At 39.2% G+C, this 19,936-nt stretch overlaps 1 protein-coding gene across 3 annotated transcripts in view; it reads left to right on the top strand.

The window, feature by feature from the left end:
- The first annotated feature begins 3,391 nt into the window (after positions 1-3,391).
- Itgam (integrin subunit alpha M) overlaps positions 3,392-19,936 on the top strand; it is a 42,963-nt gene continuing 26,418 nt past the window's right edge. For 2 of the 3 annotated variants that reach the window (XM_076840775.2, XM_076840776.2), the window contains exons 1-9: positions 3,392-3,488; positions 4,616-4,721; positions 6,929-7,032; positions 7,349-7,419; positions 7,566-7,683; positions 16,548-16,678; positions 17,029-17,174; positions 18,265-18,418; positions 19,471-19,621. In XM_076840775.2, coding sequence (XP_076696890.2) covers positions 3,461-3,488; positions 4,616-4,721; positions 6,929-7,032; positions 7,349-7,419; positions 7,566-7,683; positions 16,548-16,678; positions 17,029-17,174; positions 18,265-18,418; positions 19,471-19,621 — 1,009 coding nt within the window. In that variant the 5' untranslated portion in view covers positions 3,392-3,460. Of the gene's footprint in view, positions 3,489-4,615; positions 4,722-6,928; positions 7,033-7,348; positions 7,420-7,565; positions 7,684-16,076; positions 16,154-16,547; positions 16,679-17,028; positions 17,175-18,264; positions 18,419-19,470; positions 19,622-19,936 lie in introns of those variants that run through there. The other variant, XM_076840777.2, reaches the window with a different exon arrangement.

Consider the following 19,936-nt stretch of genomic DNA (forward strand, 5'->3'; position numbering starts at 1 on the left):
GAAACTAGTAAAGGGATGTCCAGCACCTGAAGTGTTGGTATCTTCCTGGCCAGTGGCCAAGTAAAACAGGGCAACATGAAAATAGGAAGTTTAACTACATTAAACTCTTTTGCAGAGACTCTTTTGTTGACAGTCCCCAAATCGGCCATGGTGAAGATTTCTGGAGAAGCCCAGTTAAGACTTTTCTGTCGAAAAAGGGAATGCCACTACACTTCTTCTTATTATTATTTGTAAAATTTGAGACAGAGCTTCCTTAAGTTGCCAAAGCTGGCCTGGAATTTAGGATCTTCCTGCCTCAGCCTCCTGAGTTGCTGGTTTTACAAGAAGTTACTGTGCTCAGCTTCCAGCTAATCAAATGTGGGGGTGAGGGACAAGTGGGAGGGAAAGATTGGTAGCTTGTAAATATGTACTTACCTTCAGTATCTAAGTGAGGGACATACCCATTGGTGGGCCATTGAGAAAAGCTCTGCATATTGGACAGTCATTCTGAGACTTTGCTTTATCTTTACAGACAGTGGAACTTTGGTCACTGTTTAGACAAGGAGGGCTTCAACATCTGAATTAGAGTAGCCCCTTGTGGTGGTTAGAATGTGAAAGCTTTTACTAAAACAACCTTATCTTTTTTCTTGGTACTGGGAATTGAACCAGGGGTGCTTTTTCACTGAGCCACACTCTTAGCCCTTTTTAGAACAACTTATATTTTGAGACAGAGTCTCACTAAGTTGCCCAAACTGACCTCAAACTTGCAATACTTCCGCTTCAGCCTAAAAATTGCTGGGATTATAGGCCCGTTGCCACCAGTCCTGGCCAAAACAAACTCATTTTATCTATGAAAGCACTCCCCCACATCCTGGTAAAGATCTTCTCATCTTGGGCCCATGGTTCCTCCTTTCCTCAGCCTTTTAAATGATATAAGGCATTTTGTTTTAAATTATCTACTGGTATAATTTTTCTGATTTAAAAACTTATTCTTTTTTGCATTAAAGTTTTAAAAACAAAAAATTGAAATCACTCTGTGGCAGATTAAAGGTAGCCACTGTTCTTTGGACACGACTATGAGAAGTGAGATCTGTGTCTTTTCTCCTGGAATATGAATGGGTTTTTGTGTCTGCTTAATGAACAGAAAATGGTGGAAGTAAATCTATGCCAGTTTCTAGCCTTTAAAGAGGTTTCCAACAAACCTCTACTTCTTGTCTCTTGGAACGCTTTCTCTTGAAAACTAGCCACCATGCTGGGAGAAGCCCAAGTCATATGGAGAGGATACATGTAGGTGTTGCAGTTGACAACCCTAATTGAGCTCCTTGTCTACAGCCAGCATGTATATTCATTCACATTCATAATGTGAATGACCCATTTTAGAAGTCCAGCCCATGAAGATGATATGACTGTGATCATGTGAGATACTCCAGTGGGAACTGCTGGGGCCAGGCTATTCATAGAACCATGACAGATAATAATGTGCTGCTGTTTTAAGTTACTAAATTTTGAAGTGGATTGCAATGAAGTAATAGATAACTGGGATATATCTGTAACCCTAGCATATTGGAGCTAACCACTACTAACATTTTTGTTTTCCTGAATATATATATGTTTTGGTACTGAGGATACCTTGAACATACACTCTACCACTTGAATGAGCACTCTACCACTGAGATACACCCTTGGTCTTTTTTTTTTTTTTCTTTCTTTCTGGCACTGGGAATTGAACCCAGAGGTGCCCTACCACTGAGTGACATCCCCAGCCCTTCTATTAATTAACTAATTAATTAATTAAATATATTTTATTTGTTCTAATTAGTTATACATGACAGTAGCATATAATTTATTTATTGAGACAGGATCTTGATAAGCTACTGAGGTTGGCCTTGAATTTGTGATTCTCCTGCCTCAGGCTCCTGAGTGGCTGGGATTACAGGCATGTGCCACTGTGCTCAGCTCTCCTAGTCCTTTAAAAATGTTTTAAATTTTGACATAGGACATTTCTAAGTTGCCCAGGCTGGCCTTAACTTGCATTCTCCGCCCTAGCCTTTGGGCTGCTGGGATTACAGGTGTGCCCCATGTTGCTCAACCACACGTATATATTTAAACATAATTTTAAGCAAAATGTGCAGAATTTTTTTCCGCTGGTAAACATTATTTTCATTTGATTATTAGGAAAGTGGCACTAGGAACAAAGGAAAATGTGTTGAGAAAGTGAAGAAAATCATTGGATTGGAAATCACATTAGCAGTCACATATAAGATATAGTTTGATGGTCTATGTATTTGATGAAGTATTTTCCTGCATTTTTGAATTAGAGATTACTATACACAAGGAAATATAAGGATAGATTACAGAGTAAGATATCATTTAAACATTTTTCTGTTGGATATCAGATTGTTCTAGATTTTCATTATTAAAAACAATGCTGTAGACTGGGGATATAGCTTAGTTGGTAGAGTGCTTGCCTCACATGTACAGGCCCGGGGTTCAATCCCCAGCACCATAAGCAACAGTAAAAGCAACAAAAAAACAATGCTGCAATGAATGATCTTATATGCATCTCTTTGCACTTCTTAGTGACATTTTTATACTTCTTCTTCATTTTTTTTTAAAGAGACAGGATCTCACTATGCTGGCCCTGAACTTCTGGCCCTGAACTTCCTGCTGTAGCCTCCCAAGTAACTGGGACTATAAACAGGAGCCATTAGGTCCAGCTTTCAGCTATTTCCTAAGACAAATTCTTGGAGGTGAAAATTTTGGATAATGAGTCTGAAGTTTTTTTTTTTTTTTTCAACATGTATATATATTTTTAGTTGTAGTTGGACACAATACCCTTATTTTATTTATTTATTTTTATGTGGTGCTGAGGATCAAACCCAGCGCCTCCCACATGCTAGGCAAGTGCTCTACCACTGAGTCACAATCCCAGTTCCCTGAGGTTTTTTTAAAAGCAAAATATTATAAAACATCATCTTTCTCTGTATTGAGTTGTCCTTGTTGATGGCTATAACAAACAGCTCTGGTGAAGGGTGCTCCTATTTTTAGGGGTTAGAGGAGGGCCATTTTCTGGCAAAGGGTTTTTAGGGAGAAGCAAGGTTGAAGCTCCTAAACTCATTTGATCTGTATTAATGTTCAGAACACACATTGCAGAAGGCAGGCTCAAAAGCTATTTTGCTTGCTTTCCATAATGCTTTGGACAAACCCAGGAGACAAATGGCATCTTTTGGAGAGTGACTTTTATGGTTTGGGTCAGGAAATTGTGCAGGGCAGGAGATAAGGCTGTGTGCAGTCCCAGGAAGGTCAAGCCAGGCTGGGTGCTCAGTGAGCCTCCCTCCTCTTCCTTTGAGTCTCTTAACAGCTTTAGCCCTCCTACTTCTCTTTTTCTCCCTTCCTGGCTTTGGTGGCTTACTTGAAGTGGCTCAGTGGGGCTTGCAACCCCACAGTTTATGCTTCTTCCCGGTTCCTGCTCCTTTCAGCCATGACTTGTAGAGTTCTTCTGTTAACAGGTACACCAGGAAACTTGGGGGGCCCTAAGGGTGGGGAGGAGGGGGAACTTTTGGGTCTGTGAATGGAGAGAAAGGACACAGAATATGTAAGAGTTAGGCTGGGGAGAGGTAGAGGGGTTTGAGGGGAAGGATGAAAGATTTAAGGACGAAGCAGAGAGTAGAGTAAGATCAAGATGAGGTGGGCACGAAGCGTGGATGAATGACTAAATTCAAGACTCTTTGGCATCCAGTCACTTCACAAATGAGAAAACTGAGGCCCAGAGAGATGAAGTGATATGCCTTAGGATGCACAGCAGGTGTTAGACTCTTGTCCCAGAGGGCTTCCTCTTGGATTCTATCATGGCCTCATTTAACAAGGATCAGGTGTAGTAAGTGTTTGTTGAATGACTGATGAATTAAAATGTTTGAGTGTGTTTCCTTTTATGCCTATATTTTGTGGAGAATGAGCCAAGAAGGGAAGGAAATGCTTGAGAAGGAAGCTTGCATGGGAAGGAAATTATCTAACTGAGTCTATAGGAACTTGGGCAAATAGCATTGTCTATAGGATTGTTGGGCAAATCATTTGATGAAGAGGACATTTTTGTGCTCAGAAGGGAGGGTGGAGCTCAGAGATGGACTGACTGCATCCTCTGATGGTAGTAAATGTGTCAAATGTGGCTCACCACCTATTGTTGGCTATAATCTGCAAGCCAGAGGTTGAAGATAACATTTATAACCAATTTGATGACAGGGAATAGAAATTTGGAATCCAGTGAGGTGAAATGCCATCTCCCTACAGAGAACTTCATTTGGCTCATTATTAAACTTATATTACAAAAATTGTAATTAATAATTATATTTTGAATTTCCTTGATGAAAAATTTGTGGAAGTGAATTTTTTTCCTATTATATTTGTACCTATGTATTCCATTAGACTCTTGGCCTGCAAAGCTTGAAATATCAGCCTCTCTGTAGAAAAAATGTGCTGACCCCTGCCCTAGGCAGTCAGAACTGGACCCTGGAGGCAGACATCCTGATGATGGGTTAGGGTGAATCTGGATAGGACGGTGTGTGGTGCAGGAAGGTGTGCTCCTTCCTTAACTGTAGAGGTTCCTCTCCTGACCCTAAACACCTTATTCTCCTTCCAGCCTTGGCTTTGTGTCGTGCATTCAACCTGGACACTGAAAATCCAATGACCTTCCAAGAGAATGCAAGGGGGTTTGGGCAGAGTGTGGTCCAGTTTGAGGGATCCCGGTAAGAGCACCAGTGGGGGATCCTCTGTTTTGTGTGCTTCCCTAAATTATTGGAAAACAGTAAGCTGTTTCCTTGATTGATTTTTGAGTAGGTAGCAAATTCGGAATCAGGACAAGTTTCCAAATTCAAAAGATGCAAAAGTGGGTAAGAATAAAAAGCTCTTCCGCAACCCTTCCCCACTTCCCTTTCCAAGAGATACATTGACAAATAATTTCTTTGTGAGTTCTTTCAGAGATTTTTATCTATATATTTATATCTTTATGTCTATATCTATCTCCCTAGTTTCTACTCCATACTCAATTTATACCACACATTATACTTAATCTATGGCTGTTGCCTGTACTTTTTTTGGTACCAGAGATTGAACCCAAGGGCATTTAACCACTGAGCCACATCTCTAGCCCTTTTAAAGTTGCTTAGGAGCTGGTGAAGTTGCTGAGGCTGGCCTTGAGCTTGTGATCCTCCTGCCTCAGTCTCCAGAGTCGCTGGGATTACAGGTGTGCACCACTGCATCTGGCTTGCCAATTATTTTTGTAAATAAATTTTATTGAACACAACTCCGCCCATTTGCCACTTATTGTTTATGACTTCTTTTGAGTTATGCTGGTAAAATAAAATATCTGTGACAGAGACTGTATTGTTCATAAAGACTAAAACATTTACCAGAAATATTTGTGGAACTATTATAACTTTTTCAGAAAAATGTGTTGACCTCTACTTTCTACTACATTTTGCTGATTTTGTACATTAATCTGATTTTATCAGATTAAGTTCATAAAAAGCATACTCATTCTGTCTTCTGTTTGCATCATATTCTGTTATTAGGAGATACTAGAATTTGCTTTTATATTACATTAAATCTCTTCTTTTTTCCCCCAAGAAAGTTGTCAACAGTTGTATTATTATTCACATAGTTCATAGGAAAAGGAAGGCTTCAAATGGGTTTGGGGATTAGAACAAGAAATGCAAGTCTGCTTGGTGTACAGGTGGGGGCAGGGCTCTTCCCACATCAGGTGCAGCAGCTGCACTTGTCCTCTGCCCCTTTGTAGACACAACCCTGGGTACACTTGGCATAGGAGCAGCAGCTCTGCTTTGCTTTGCCCTCCTCCTCCCCCTCCTCCTCCCGCTCCCCTTCTCCTCCCTCCTCCTCCTCCTCCTCCTCCCTTGCAGGAGATGCATCTGTACTCTTTACATGGGCAGGGGATTAAATCTTTTAAGGCACATTTAGATCATTTCCAAACTTTTATATGGACTATACTGTCCTTTTGCACATGTGCAAGTATATTTGGAAGTAAATTCCCAGAACTGGTAGTGCTGGATCAAAAATGCATAAACAATTTTAAATTTTTGTGGTACTGGGGATTGAACACAGGGCAGTTAGGCAAGTGCTCTACTACAAAACTGCACACCTAGCCTTATATTTACTTACTTACTTTGAGATAGGGTCTCCCTAAGTTGCTTAGGCTGACCCCGAACTTGCAATCCTGTCTCAGCCTCCCCAGCTGCTGGAATTACAGGGGTGCACTTCTGTGTGTGCATATGTGATTGCAATACAATTTTCCAGATTGCCCTCTGTAAAGCATGTAAAGCCCTCTGTAAAGCATGGCAGCAAATTACACTTGCACCAGAAATTTGTGGGAACACTTATTTCCCCATCCACTTGCCAATTCAATTTGTTATCAAACTTATTGATCTTTGTAAAAGTGAGTAGATGAGTAAATTTAGTTTTAAATTGCTTTCTTTTTTTTTTTTTACCAGACATGTAGTTCTTTTTAAATTTTTTTTTTTTTGCAAATTCTTTTTAAAAATCTTTTGTACCATTTTCTATTCTTTTATTTCTCTTACTGGTTTGTAGGAACTGACTATATTGAAGGTAGTCTGAGTTATAAGTTGCTAATATCCTTTCTTACAATTTATTATTTATCTTTTGTCTTTGCATGAACTAGTTTATCATATGCAGAAATTTATTTAAAATTACTCTGTGGATGAACTTATCCATTTTGAAAATGCCCTCTGAGTTGCATGTCATTCTCAGGCCCTTCTCATTGAGACTTAATATTTTTCCATTTCTTCCTGGGCAAATTATTCTTCCTATTAATGGAAATTCAAGAATCCACATGAGAGTCCCTACTTTTCCCTTGGGTGGTAGAACTCTTCCATGATCTCCTTCTTTTCCTGCACATCAGAGTTTTCTCTATTCTCCCCAGGATTGTGGTTGGGGCCCCCCAGGAGATAAAAGCTGACAACCAAACAGGAGGCCTCTATCAATGTGAAATCAACACCCGCAAGTGTGAACCCATCCACTTTCAGGGTGAGTCACTGGCCCCCATCTGGGTCCCTGGTAGTGCTGGATTCCATCTGTGACTCACCTGTACTTTCCAGGAATCCCCATGTTCTGGGGGATCTACACTGGGGGACAGAGGGAGTCTGGCTCTCCAGTCTCAGCTCAATCTGAAAAACTCTACCTCAGACTCTCAGGTGGCCTCTCTCTGTTACTTTCCCATGATCTAGGTGTCCCCTTGATCTGTCACACTTCTGTGTCTCCTATTTGAAGTGATCCCTACCTAGCTCTTACACAGCTCCTTTCATCCCCTTGAGGGTGACCATGTACATATCTATCTCTGCAGTCCCCCTGGAGGCTGTGAACATGTCCTTGGGCCTCTCCCTGGCGACTGCCATCAACCCCTCACAGCTGCTGGTGAGTTGCTCTGGATCACAGGAGGGTCTTAAGGGGAGGAATGGGGACCTGAGGCTATTGGGGCTGGAGTCTTGTGGGAGGTGGAGGTGCTGCTATGAAAAGACAGGGAGCAGGGCAGCCCCTTCTACTAGCACCCTGTCCCTCAGGCCTGTGGCCCCACCGTGCACCAAACTTGCAAGGAGAACACATATGTGAATGGCTTCTGCTTCCTGTTTGGATCCAACCTACTGCAGCAGCCCCAGAGGTTTCCAGAGGCCCTCAGAGGTATGTGCCTTTTGGTAGAGACTGGAGGATAGCCAGTAGGACTGAGCTGTGATTGACTGCTCGTGGTCTAGGGGAGAACTTAGAGATCTAGGTGCAGAAGGATGGGGAAGCCATTCCACTAAAAAGAATTGGTGGTGGGGGCGGGGTAGGAGAGACTCACTTTAAGCAAAGTCCTGATATAGTTACTTACCTCTGCAAGGGGACCAGGCCACCTGACTTCATAGATGACCCAACCATTGTCCTTGGAGTAAGTGCCTGTTCTCCTGCCTTTGATGTTCTAGATGGTGCAGCCCCTGCTTACCTCTCCTACTCCCCCACTGCCTTCTACCTCAATCACTGCTTCAGCCACTCTAGCTGACTTTCTTCTTCAGGAATCACACCAACCTGTCCTTGCCTCAGGGCCTTTGTGCTTACTATTCCGTTAGCTAGGCATGCTCTTCTCTAGATCTCAGCTGACAATGCATTATTTCCATGTATATCCATGTTGTCGTGTGTATCATTCTTTTTATACCAATGAGTGATATTCCTTTGCATGGATTCACCACAGCCCCATTCACAAGTCCATTTGTTAACACCAAAGGAGGTTTGAGTTGAAAAATGTTTGGTGATCATGAATAGAGTTGTATAAACTCCATGCTAATCTTTCTTTTTTTTTTAAGAAAAATTAAATTATTTATTTATTCTAACACTATTTTAAAACATTTTTTAGTTGTATATGGACACAATATTTTTATTTATTTGTTTTTATGTGGTGCTGAGAATCGAGTACCTCATACATGCGACACAAGTGCTCTACCACTGAGCTACAGCCCAGCCCCAAAGCACTAACATTTTGATGACTCTTTTTTATGTCAATTTAAAAAAAAATATTTATTTTTTTTATAGGTATACACAATATCTTTTTTTTTATATGGTGCTGAGGATCCAACACAGTGCCCCACTCATGCTAGGCAAATGTTCTACCTCTGAGCCACAACCTCAGCCCGCTTTTAATGACAATTTAGTAAAAGAAACACATACACAAATATATTCAGATATTTCCCTTACACAATAATTCACACTTTATAGGTCATTTTGAAATTGTTATTACTACATAAAATGATATTTTGAAACTAGTAGTATTAGTGAAGGTAATTTACTTTTTTATTTGTTCTTTTTAGTTATACATAATAGTAGAGTCTATTTTTGTAAAAATATTATTTATTTTTTTTAGTTGTCGATGGACCTTTGTTTTATTCATTTATATGTGGTGCTGAAAATCAAACCCAGTGCCTCACACATGCTAGGCAAGCACTCTGTCACTGAGCCACAACCCCAGCCCCAAGTAGAGTCTATTTTGACATATTTATACAAGCATGGAGTATATCTTATTCTAATTAGGATCCCAGTCTTGTGGATGTACAGGATATTGAGATTCAATGTGGTGTATTCACACATGTATATAGGAAAGTTATGTCAGATTCATTCCACTGTCTTTCCTATTCCTATTTCCCTTTTTTCCCTTCATTCCCCTTTGTCTAATTCACAGCACTTCTATTCTACCCTCACTGCTTCTTGGGTATTACCAGCTTTGTTCTTTATGCTCAAGATTGCCTTGACTCTATGGGGTCTTTGGTGGTTTTATATGAATTTTAGAATTGTTTTTTCTATTTCTATGAAGAATGTCATTGGTATTTTTATAGAGATTGCAGTGAATCTGTAGATCACTTAGGTAATGTGAAACTTTTAACAATATTAATTCTCTCAATACATCAATACTAGATGTGTTTTCACTTAATTATGTCCTCTTCAGTTTCTTTCAACACTCTTATAATTTTCAGTATAGAGATATTTCAACTTCCTGAATTTTTCCTAGGTATATTATTTATTTTTTATGTTTTAGTTGTTTATGGACCTTTATTTTATTTATTTATTTTTATGTGGTGTGGAGGATCAAACCCAGTGCCTCACATGTGCTAGGCAAGTGCTCTACCACTGAGCTACAGCCCCAGCCCTACTATTTCTTAAATGGGATTTTTTTTCTTCATTTTTTGGTAGCTTACTATTATCATATAGAAATATTGTAGATTTTCACATGTTTGTTTCCTGATACTTTATTGAACTCATTTGTTAGTTCTAACAGTTTTTTTTTTTTGGAGTCTTTAGGTTTTTCTATATATAATATTATATCATCTGCAAATAGAGACAATTTGACTTCTTTCCAACTTGGATGCCTTTTATTTTTTACTCTTGCCTAATTGCTCTGGCTAGGACTTCTTGTATTTTGTTAAATAAGAGTGATTAAGAGGGCCCTCCTTGTCTTGTTCCTGATTCTAGAGGAAATGATTTCAGCTTTTTCCATTCAGTATGACGTAGGCTGTGAGTTTGTGAGTTTGTCACAGCCTCATTGTGCTGAAATAGGTACATTTTACGCCTACTCTGTTGAGAGTTTTAATTTTTTTATTTTTTGGGGGGGGGGTACTTCCCTTTTTTGTATTTTATTTAGATATAGGGTCTCAATGAGTTGCTTAATGCCTCACTATTGCTGAGGCTGGCTTTGAACTCTGATCCTCCTGTCTCAGCCTCCCAAGCTGCTGGGATTATAGGCATGTGCCATTATGCCTGGCTTGAGAGTTTTTATCATGAAGGGATGTTAAGTTTTGTCCAATGTATTTTTGTACCTACTGAAATAATCAAATGGTTTTGGTTCTTCACTTTGTAAATGTGAGGAATCAAATTTTGTGTACATCAAACCATCCTTGTATTCCTGGGATGAATCTTACTTGATCATAGTGAGTGATACTTTCGATCTGCTGTAGAATTCAATTCCCTTGAATTTTGTTGAGGATTTTTACATGTATCTTTACTAGTTATATTAGTAATTTTCTTTTTCTTTGTTTGTCTTTGTCTAACCTTGATATCAGGGTAATGCTGACTTCACAGAATGAATCTGGAAGATTTTCCTCTTTCTCAATTTTATGAAATAGTTTGAGAAGAATTGGTATTAATTCTTTAAATGTTTGGTTGAATTCAGCAGTGAAGTTATCTGGTTCCTGGCTTTTTCTTTGCAAGAAGTCTTTTTATTACTGATTCACTCTCCTTACTCATTATTCTATTCAGATTTTCCATTTCAGGGTGGCACAATCTCTGTAGGTTGCATGTATCTAGGAATTTATCCATTTCTTGTAGTTTTCAAATTTGTTGGTATATAGTTGTTCATAATACTCTCTTTTGTATTTTTGTCTTTTGTATTTCCGTCATATCAGTTTAATGTGTGCTTTATCATTTCTACGTTTGATTCTTCTCAGTTATTTCTTTATTAACCTGATTAAAAGCCTGTGGATTTTGTTTATCCTTTGAAAAAACCAACTGTTTATTTCATTTATATTTTACATTGTATTTTAAGTCTCTCTGTTGTTTATTTCTGCTCCAATCTTTATTATTTATTCTTCTCTCTTAGAGTTTGGTTTGTTATTTTGTTATTTTTTATGAGGTAAAGTATTAGATTTTTTTGAGAACTTTCTTACTTTTTTAAAAAATATCTTTATTTTACATTTATGTGGTGTTAAAGATTGAACCCAGTGCCTCGTGCATGCTAGGCAAACACTCTACCGCTGAGCCACAACCTCAGCCCCTCTTATGTGTTTTTTTTTTTTAAATATTTATTTTTTAGTTGCAGTTTGGCACAATACCTTTATTTTATTTATTTTTATGTGGTGCTGGGGGTGGGGTGGGGGCCTTAAACCCAGGGCCTTACACATGCTAGGCAAGCACTCCACTACTGAGCCACAACCCCAGTCTGAGAACTTTCCTATGTTTTTTTTTTTTTTATCTGTCAAAAGGTTTTTTATTTAAAATGGCAGAATCCATATGATTGAAACACAAATTGCAAACCTTTACATTATCATTTAAAGCAAATCAAGGATTCACAAAATATTAACAGCAATTTAAGTTGGGGAATAAACATTTGGGGTTGAAGGAGGTAGAGTGAGGGGTCATTTCTTATTTTGTATCTATGTTCACTTTGAAATTTCTAAACATGTACATCTACAACTTTTGTTTTTCTTAAATGTTAGTAGGGAGATCTAAATACATTGTAGGACATGTTTTTAATGTCATTTTTATATTTTTGTATTTAAGAAACTAATATTCCTTTTAAAAAATAAATAAGGCACCAGTTTTTCTAGATTAAGAAAATAATACTTAAAGGAATAGTAAACTTAAAAATAAGTAAACGTTTGTATTCACTGATCAAGTATTGGAGACTTGGTTCGTAAGTTCTCCTGTTAAAATCCTGAAAAACAGGCCTAGGCCTCAGGCAATGAGGTGGTCACACTGAGAGATACCTGCCTTGTCTTCTGGTTCCTCTTGCTTTGAGAACCAGTTACCCAACAGATAGCATTGAACAGGTGCTCATTATGAGCTAAATTTATACAGTTATAACTCTATAGTCGTTCTTGTCCCCCAAGCCTAATGGGGGAGAAAGAATGCATGGAAAACAAATAATTTAAATATTCTATGTACAACTGCCAAGGGTACAATTAGGAAGGAAGAGCTATCTTTAGGGGGAGAGAATAGAAGTCATTTCATTGAAAAGACAATGTTTCTGAACATCTCATGAGGCTGGAAATTAAACTACTTAACCAGGAAGTAGTTGGAAATGTGCTAACACAAGACACTTAAAATCCTCCCTGCACCTGCCCCAAGCTCTGCTTCCAACCTCATCTCTCCTGAACCTGTCTATAAATAGTACCTTCCCACCCAGTGAAAATCCAGGCAGCACCAAGTGCACCACCCATATCCATGGGGTTCTTTGGCTGGTGCTCTTTCCTATGGGTTCCTATGTTTTGATGTAGGCATTTATTGCTATAAATTTCCCTCTGAATGCTGCATTTGCTTTCATAATTTTTGGTATGTTGTGTTTACATTTTCATTTGTCTGTGGAGATTTTTAAAATTTTTCCTTTTAATTTCTCCATTGGCTCATTGGTTGTTTAGGAGAATTTTTCCCCCTTCTTTTTTTCAGGGCTTGTGATCAAACTCAGGGCTTCACACATGCTAGGCAATGCTCTGTCACTGAGCTGCAGCCCTAGCTCTGGAATGTTGTTTAGTTTCCATGTATTTTTATGGTTTCTAAAGTTCCTCCTATTATTGATTTCTAATTATGTATCATTGTTGTTGGAAACAATTCTTGATATATTTCAAGTTTTTAAAATATTTGATATGGGGCTGGGGATGTGGCTCAAGTGGTAGCGCGCTCGCCTGGCAAGCGTGCAGCCCGGGTTTGATCCTCAGCACCACATACAAACAAAGATGTTGTGTCTGCTGAAAACAAACTAAAAAATAAATATTAAAAAATTCTCTCTCTCTCTCTTTAAAAAAAATAAATAAAAAAATAAAATATTTGATAAAGCTTGTTTTGTGGCCTACTAAATGGTCATTCTTGGAGAACATTCTGTGTGCAATTGAGAAGAATATGTATTCTACAACTGTAAGCTGGAAGATTATGTATAATGTTCTTAGATCTAGTTTGTCTAAAGTGCAGTTCAATATCAGTATTTCCATGTTAATTTCTCTGTCTGATTAATTTGTTGAAAACGGGGTAGTGTAGCCTCCTAATTTTATTGTATCATTCTCATCTCTATCTATTTGTCCTTTTATGTCCATTAATATTTTCTTTATATACTTAGGTGCTCTGATATTGGCTAGCCATATATATATATATATATATGATTATTATATCTTTTTGATAAATTGAGCCCTGTATCATTAAATAATGACTTTCTTTGTATCTTGTAGCAGATTTTTTTCTGTGCTGAGGATTGAACCCAGCCGGTACTCTACCATTGAGCTAAGCCCCCAATCCTTCTTGTAACAGTTTTAAACTTGAAGTCTATTTTATCTGATATAAGAATAGCTGGGGCTGGGGATGTGGCTCAAGTGGTAGCGCGCTCGCCTGGCATGCGTGCGGCCCGGGTTCGATTCTCAGCACCACATACATACAAAGATGTTGTGACCGCCAAATACTAAAAAAATAAATATTAAAATTCTCTCTCTCTCACTCTCTCTTTAAAAAAAAAAGGTATTCTGGTTTCAACATAAAATATTGTTGTTTTAAAAAAAAAAAAAAGAATAGCTGTACTTGCTCTCTTTAGGATAACATTTGCATGAGATACCTTATTTTCTCTCTTCACTTTTGGCCTATGTATCTCCTTAAGACTAATGTACCAGGCTGGATATAGTTGGATCTTGTTTTTCAATTCCTTCAACCACTGTGATTTTTGATTGGAGATCTTAATACATTCACATTCAAAGCAATTCTTGATAGGTAAACAGTTATTACTACCATTTTGTTGCTGTCTTCTCATTGTTTGTAGACCTTTGTTCCTATCTTTCTCTGTTGTTGTTCTCTCTGTGATTTGGTGATTTTCTTTAGAGCTCTATTTTATTTCCTTTCTCTTTATCATCTGTGTGTCTTCTCTAGTTTTTTTTTTTTTTGCAATATTTTATAGTTGCAGTAGTCTATTTTGCACTGATGACACCTTAACTTCAGTTAACTTCTAGTCATTTTTTGCAGTGCTGGGGTTTGAACTCCAGGTCCCACACATGCTAGGCAAGTGCTCTACCACTGGGAAACATTCCCAGCCCAGAACTCTATAGACTTTAAATCTCTCCCCAGAAGGCATGCATGTGTGTGTGTGTGTGTGTGTGTGTGTGTGTGTATGTATATGTGTGTGTGTATATATATATTTCTCCCTTTTATCTTTTTTTCACTTGTTTTTGCAGTGCTGAGAATTGAAACCAGGACTTGGTGCATATTAGACAAACACTGTACTACTTGAGCTGCACCCCCAGCCCCCAATTTCTATTTTTGATGTCACATTTGACATTTTTATATTATATATTTCTTAAAAGCTTATTGAAGCTATTGTTATTTTTTGAAAAATATTTTCTTAATTGTCAATGAACTTTATTAATTTATATATGATGCTGAGAATTGAACCCAGTGCCTCACACATGCTAAGCAAGTGCTGTTCGACTGAGCCACAACCCCAGCCCCTATTGTTATTTATTTATTTATTTTTTATCATTTTGAGTTTTAACCTTCATACTAGAGATATATGTGATTTACAAAGAACAATATCAATAGTGTGGTATTCTGGATTTGATTATATATCTACCTTTACCTGTGAATTTTATACTGTAATATATTTTTGTATTAGTAATTAGTGTCCTTTCATTTCTACTTGAAGAATTTCTTTAATCATTTCTTGTAAGACAAGTCTTTTGGTGATGAATTCCCTCAATTTTGCTTGTCTAAGAAAGATTTTACTTTTCCTGCATTTTTCTGAAAGAGATTGTATTCTTGGATATAGTATTCTCGGTTGACTGTTTTTCTTTCAACACATCAAATATATCATTCCCTTTTATGTTGTCATACAGAATTTCTGCTGAGAACTCAGTTATCTAACAAGGACTGTCTTATAGTGACTGGCTGCTTTTCTTTTGCTGCTTTTAAATTCCTTGTCTGACTTTCAACAGTTAATTTATTGTGCTTTGCAGTGAAGACCACTTGGGATTGAATCTGCTTTTGGAATTTTCAGTTTCATGTATCTGGATATCCATACCTCTTCTAAGAATTGGAATGCTTTTTTTTTTTTTTTTTTTTTCCATTAAATAAGCTCTCTGTGCCCATGTTTGTCTCTTACTTTCCATAATGCAAATGGGGGTACTGCTTCACCTTAGTCCTGGGATGCATGGCTGCTTGGTCAGCCAAGACACTAATTTCCCAGGAGATAATGCACTACTTTAGCTCAGCCTCAGGGAGCATGACTTCTCTGAGCAGCAAGCCACTTTTCTGGAAACCCTGGTATACAGAGTGTTGCTTCAACTTAGGCGAAAGGGAACTGCAATGACCCTGAGTACTAATTTTTTTTTTTTGGTACCAGGGATTTAACTCAGGAGTACTCAACCACTGAGCCATAACTTCAGCCCTATTTTGTATTTTATTTAGAGACAGGGTCTCGCTGAGTTGCTTAGTGCTTCACTGTTGCTGAGGCTGGCTTTGAACTTGCGATCCTCTTGCCTCAGCCTCCTGAGCTTCTGGGATTATAGGCATGCACCACTGCGCCTGGCTCAAGTACTGTTTTCTGTAGAGCTAGTGCACTGGTTCAGCTCAGGCAGGACTGGATAGGTCGCAGTGACTGGGAAGGGTAGATGAAGTGACTTTATGGCAGCTTGCCCCCAAGGAGAAGGGCACAGCCATCAGCTGGCTACACTTCAGGGGTGGAAAGGTGCCATGACCTCTTATCCCTGGAACAGGACACACTCCAGCAGTGGCTCTGGTTCCAAGATGGCCTCAGCTGCATAGGCCACAGGGGCTGGGGCTCAGTGTTGCCTCCTTCTCTTGAGGGAGCACAGCTGTATGTACTCTATGCCGCTCACACAGCTGAAACTCTGTAGGACAACTGGAGACCCCAGTGGTGAGCAATGTAAGTGCCCAACATGTTGGTGATAGCTGCTGGGTTCTCTTGCTTACTTTTACCACCTTGGGAGGAAATCCCTCCTGATTTCAAGCTGACATCTGCTGGGAGATGGGGGATGGAGGCCAGGAATTTCGTTCCATTCCCTGAGGCCATCCTGGGGTTGATATACTCTGGTACTCTCCTTTAGTTATTTTATTTTCATCAAAATTTATTTGGTTGTTTCTTGTTCTGGCTGTCTTTGTGGATGATTGAGCACTAATGACTTCTAGTAGTCATTTTGCTGATGTCCAAGGAGTCTGCCATTTTTAAAATTCAGCCCAGAACATAGGTGGAATCTTGTTTACCTGATAACAAGTCTCTAATTACTTAACTAATTCGTACTCTTTTTCCTCTTCCCTAGAATGTCCTCAGCAGGAGAGTGACATTGCCTTTTTGATTGATGGCTCTGGTAGCATCAATGAAAACGACTTTAGGAAGATGAAGGACTTTGTGTCAACAGTGATGGACCAATTCAAAAAGTCTAAAACCTTGGTAAGGGCTCATACTAGGGTGGCAAATACATGGCAGCCAGATTGCCACTGTTCCCCACTACTGCAATGGCAGACATGGTAAAATGGACATCTGATTGTTTTGTTGTTTTATGATTCTATTTTTTGATCTGCTTGGATGCACCATAAGCATTCTTTCAAGTAGGCAGCTCGACGAATAGGGGTGGCATGGGAGATGAAACCCACATGTCACTTCTTGTAGAATTCTAGTATTGAAAGTGGGTGGGAGCTGTGGAGAAGAAATTTGGAAATTGGAATGTTGCAAGGTTTATGTAAGGCTTGCTGGAGATGAGGAGCACCTTCTTCAGTCTAATGCCACTACCCTGTTTCCAGTTCTCTTTGATGCAGTACTCAAATGACTTCCGGACTCATTTTACCTTCAATTATTTCAAGACAAATCCTAACCCAAGATTGCTGGTAAACCAAATAAGACAACTGCAGGGGACAACATACACTGCCACAGGAATCCGCAAAGTAGTGTAAGTTCTTCCTTCTTTGCTTAGGATGAAGGAGGAGATGATTTTAACTGGGCTTTGAAGGATGTGGGAATTGTTCAGACAAGAATGGGGCAAAGGTTTGAAGGAGGTCTGTATGTAGTATTTTTTTTTCTATTGGTGCATTATAATTATGCTTAATAGTGAGATTCATTGAGATATTTTCGTATATGCACATAATATAATTTGATCAATCTCATTCTCTAGTACCTCACTTTCTCTTGCCCTCCTTCTTCTCCTGGGTCTCCTTTCTCTAATATGTCAATGAAAAAAATTGTGCATAAACGTGGAAATAAAGAGAGGAAGTGAAATCTGGGTGGGGTGATGCATACCAGTAACCCCAGTGGTTTGGGAGGCTGAGGCAGGAGGATGGTGAGTTCAAAGCCAGCCTTCGCAAAAGTGAGGCACTAATCAACTCAGTGAGACCCTCTCTCTAAAAATACAAAAAAAAAAAAAAAAAAAAGGACCGGGGATGTGGTGCCATTTTGAATGTCCCTGAATTCAATCCGTGTCACCTACCGCTGCCACCAAAAACAAACAAAAAAAAGTGAGTGAGGGAAAGGTGGCTGGAGGGAGGTCAGAAAAATTGATTGATTTCGGTAACCAAAGGCAAATTTGTAGCCACTGAGGATCCATTGATGATCTTAAGCAGTAGGAAGATATCCTATTATGTTTTGGAAATATTCTGATTGTGTGTGTGTGTAGCAGAAAGGGTGGGGTTGGGACAGAAGTGCAGGAAGATGAGCTGGAGAGCTGTAGTAGTACTCTAGGAGAAATGTGATGAAGGCCAAATTGTCTATTTCTTTTTTTAAAAAATTTTCTAAACTTAAAAGAATAATATTCAGTTTAAAATGTCAAAACATACAAAAGCATGTATAAGGGTAAAGGCTTACTTTTTCCCCCATTCTTCTCCTTCTTCTCCCTTCCCCCGCTGCCTTTCTATCTCAGGAGAGAGAGCCCCTTCCTAGACAGAGCCCAGCTGCATCTGTGTCTGTGACTCTGCTGACATTTCCTCCCAACACATTAATAGCCTCTTTATTTGCATTTGACTTTGTTCTTCCTCTTCTATGAACAGAAGAGAACTGTTTCAGAGTGCCAATGGAGCCCGGGAAAATGCTGTTAAGATTCTAGTTGTCATCACAGATGGAGAAAAGTATCAAGATCCCCTGAATTATGAGGATGTCATCCCTGAGGCCGACAGAAAGGGGGTCATTCGCTATGTCATTGGGGTAGGAAATGTGTCTTTGGGCCTGATGCTTTGTTGTGGATTTCTACTTGGACATACCCTCCCTTCAACTTGCAAATACTGGTGAAATCAGTGAGGCAAGGGTTCCTGCTAACCCAGACAGACCTGTGCATCAGTTATCTATTGTCACAATAATGCTGTGTAACAAATGATCTACAAATTCAATGGCTAAAAATAATAAGTAAGCCTGTAGATCAGCTGCATAGTTTTTCTGGTCTCAGATGGGCTCACTCACACATTTGTAATCAGCTACACGTTGTCAGGCCATCTCCCCTCCTCTCCCCCTCCCCCTTCCTTCTTTTCTTCCTTCTAGCACTGGGGATTTAACTCAGGGGTACTCTACCACTGAGATACATCCCTAGTCCTGTTTATTTTTTATTTTGAGACAAAGTCTCACTAAGTTGCCCAGTGTGGTCTTGAACTTGTAATCCTCCTGCTTACATCCTGGCCAGCTTTCTCCATTTCTGAGGATTGCAAGCTAGTTTGTCTGCTGGACAGATGACCTTGGTTGGAACAACTGGGTGATTTGGCCCTTCTTCTCCCTGGGTCTCATTCTACAGTGGGCTGGCCTTGACATGTCCTTTTGGTGAAGGCAGAGGAACAAGCGAGAAAATGGAAATGTTGCAGACATTTTTTCAGATCTTTGTTTGCATCAAGTTTGATAACATCCATGGGCTAAACCAAGATACATGGCTGAGCCCAGAGACAATGAGTGGTGCAGATTACTCCCCTAAGAGCAACTTAGTGATACCCTGTCTCAAAGTAAAAAATAAAAAGTGCTGGGGATATAGCTCACTGGTAAAGTGGCCTTGAGTTCAATCTCCAGTGCCAAAAAAAAAAAAAAAAAAAAAAATCCCTCAGCTGCTGCCTGTGCAATGTACACTCTGCCCAACTACACTTGGCAGTGTCTCAGAGGCCTTCTGCTGCATTCTCTTATTTGACAATGTTCCTGATACTTTTCCTAAGGAATTTTTGCTAGATGATACTGCTACCTACAGTCACTGTCTGCTTTGACCTTTGTTTCTTGGCAACCAGGTGGGAGGTGCCTTCAACAATGACAGATCCCGTGAAGAGCTTAATACCATTGCCTCTAAGCCAGCTCGTGATCATGTGTTCCGGGTGAATAACTTTGAAGCTCTAAAGACCATTCAAAACCAGCTTCAGGAAAAGATCTTTGCAATTGAAGGTGAGCTGGGCATCTGTGTTCCCAGAAGAGCTCAAGATGCAGACTAGACCTTCCTAATTCCTGGTATCTTGACCTCAACTCTTCCCTACCACTTGAGCCTCACCAGGTCAATTCCTTTGAAATCGAAGAATCTTTATTTTCATCTCTAATTTTGCCAGTCTTGGTTATAGGTTGATAAATCCAAGTGTGGAGAAGTCAAATTCCATACAGCATTTTCCCTAAAATGCAGATGTGTTGCTGACATTTATTCAATATTCTGTTACTCTTCACCTGTAATATTACCTGGTACATAGAAGATGGTCAATAAATGCATAT

This window comes from Callospermophilus lateralis, chromosome 19 (assembly GCF_048772815.1).
Source record: "Callospermophilus lateralis isolate mCalLat2 chromosome 19, mCalLat2.hap1, whole genome shotgun sequence".
NCBI classification, from domain to species: domain Eukaryota; kingdom Metazoa; phylum Chordata; class Mammalia; order Rodentia; family Sciuridae; genus Callospermophilus; species Callospermophilus lateralis.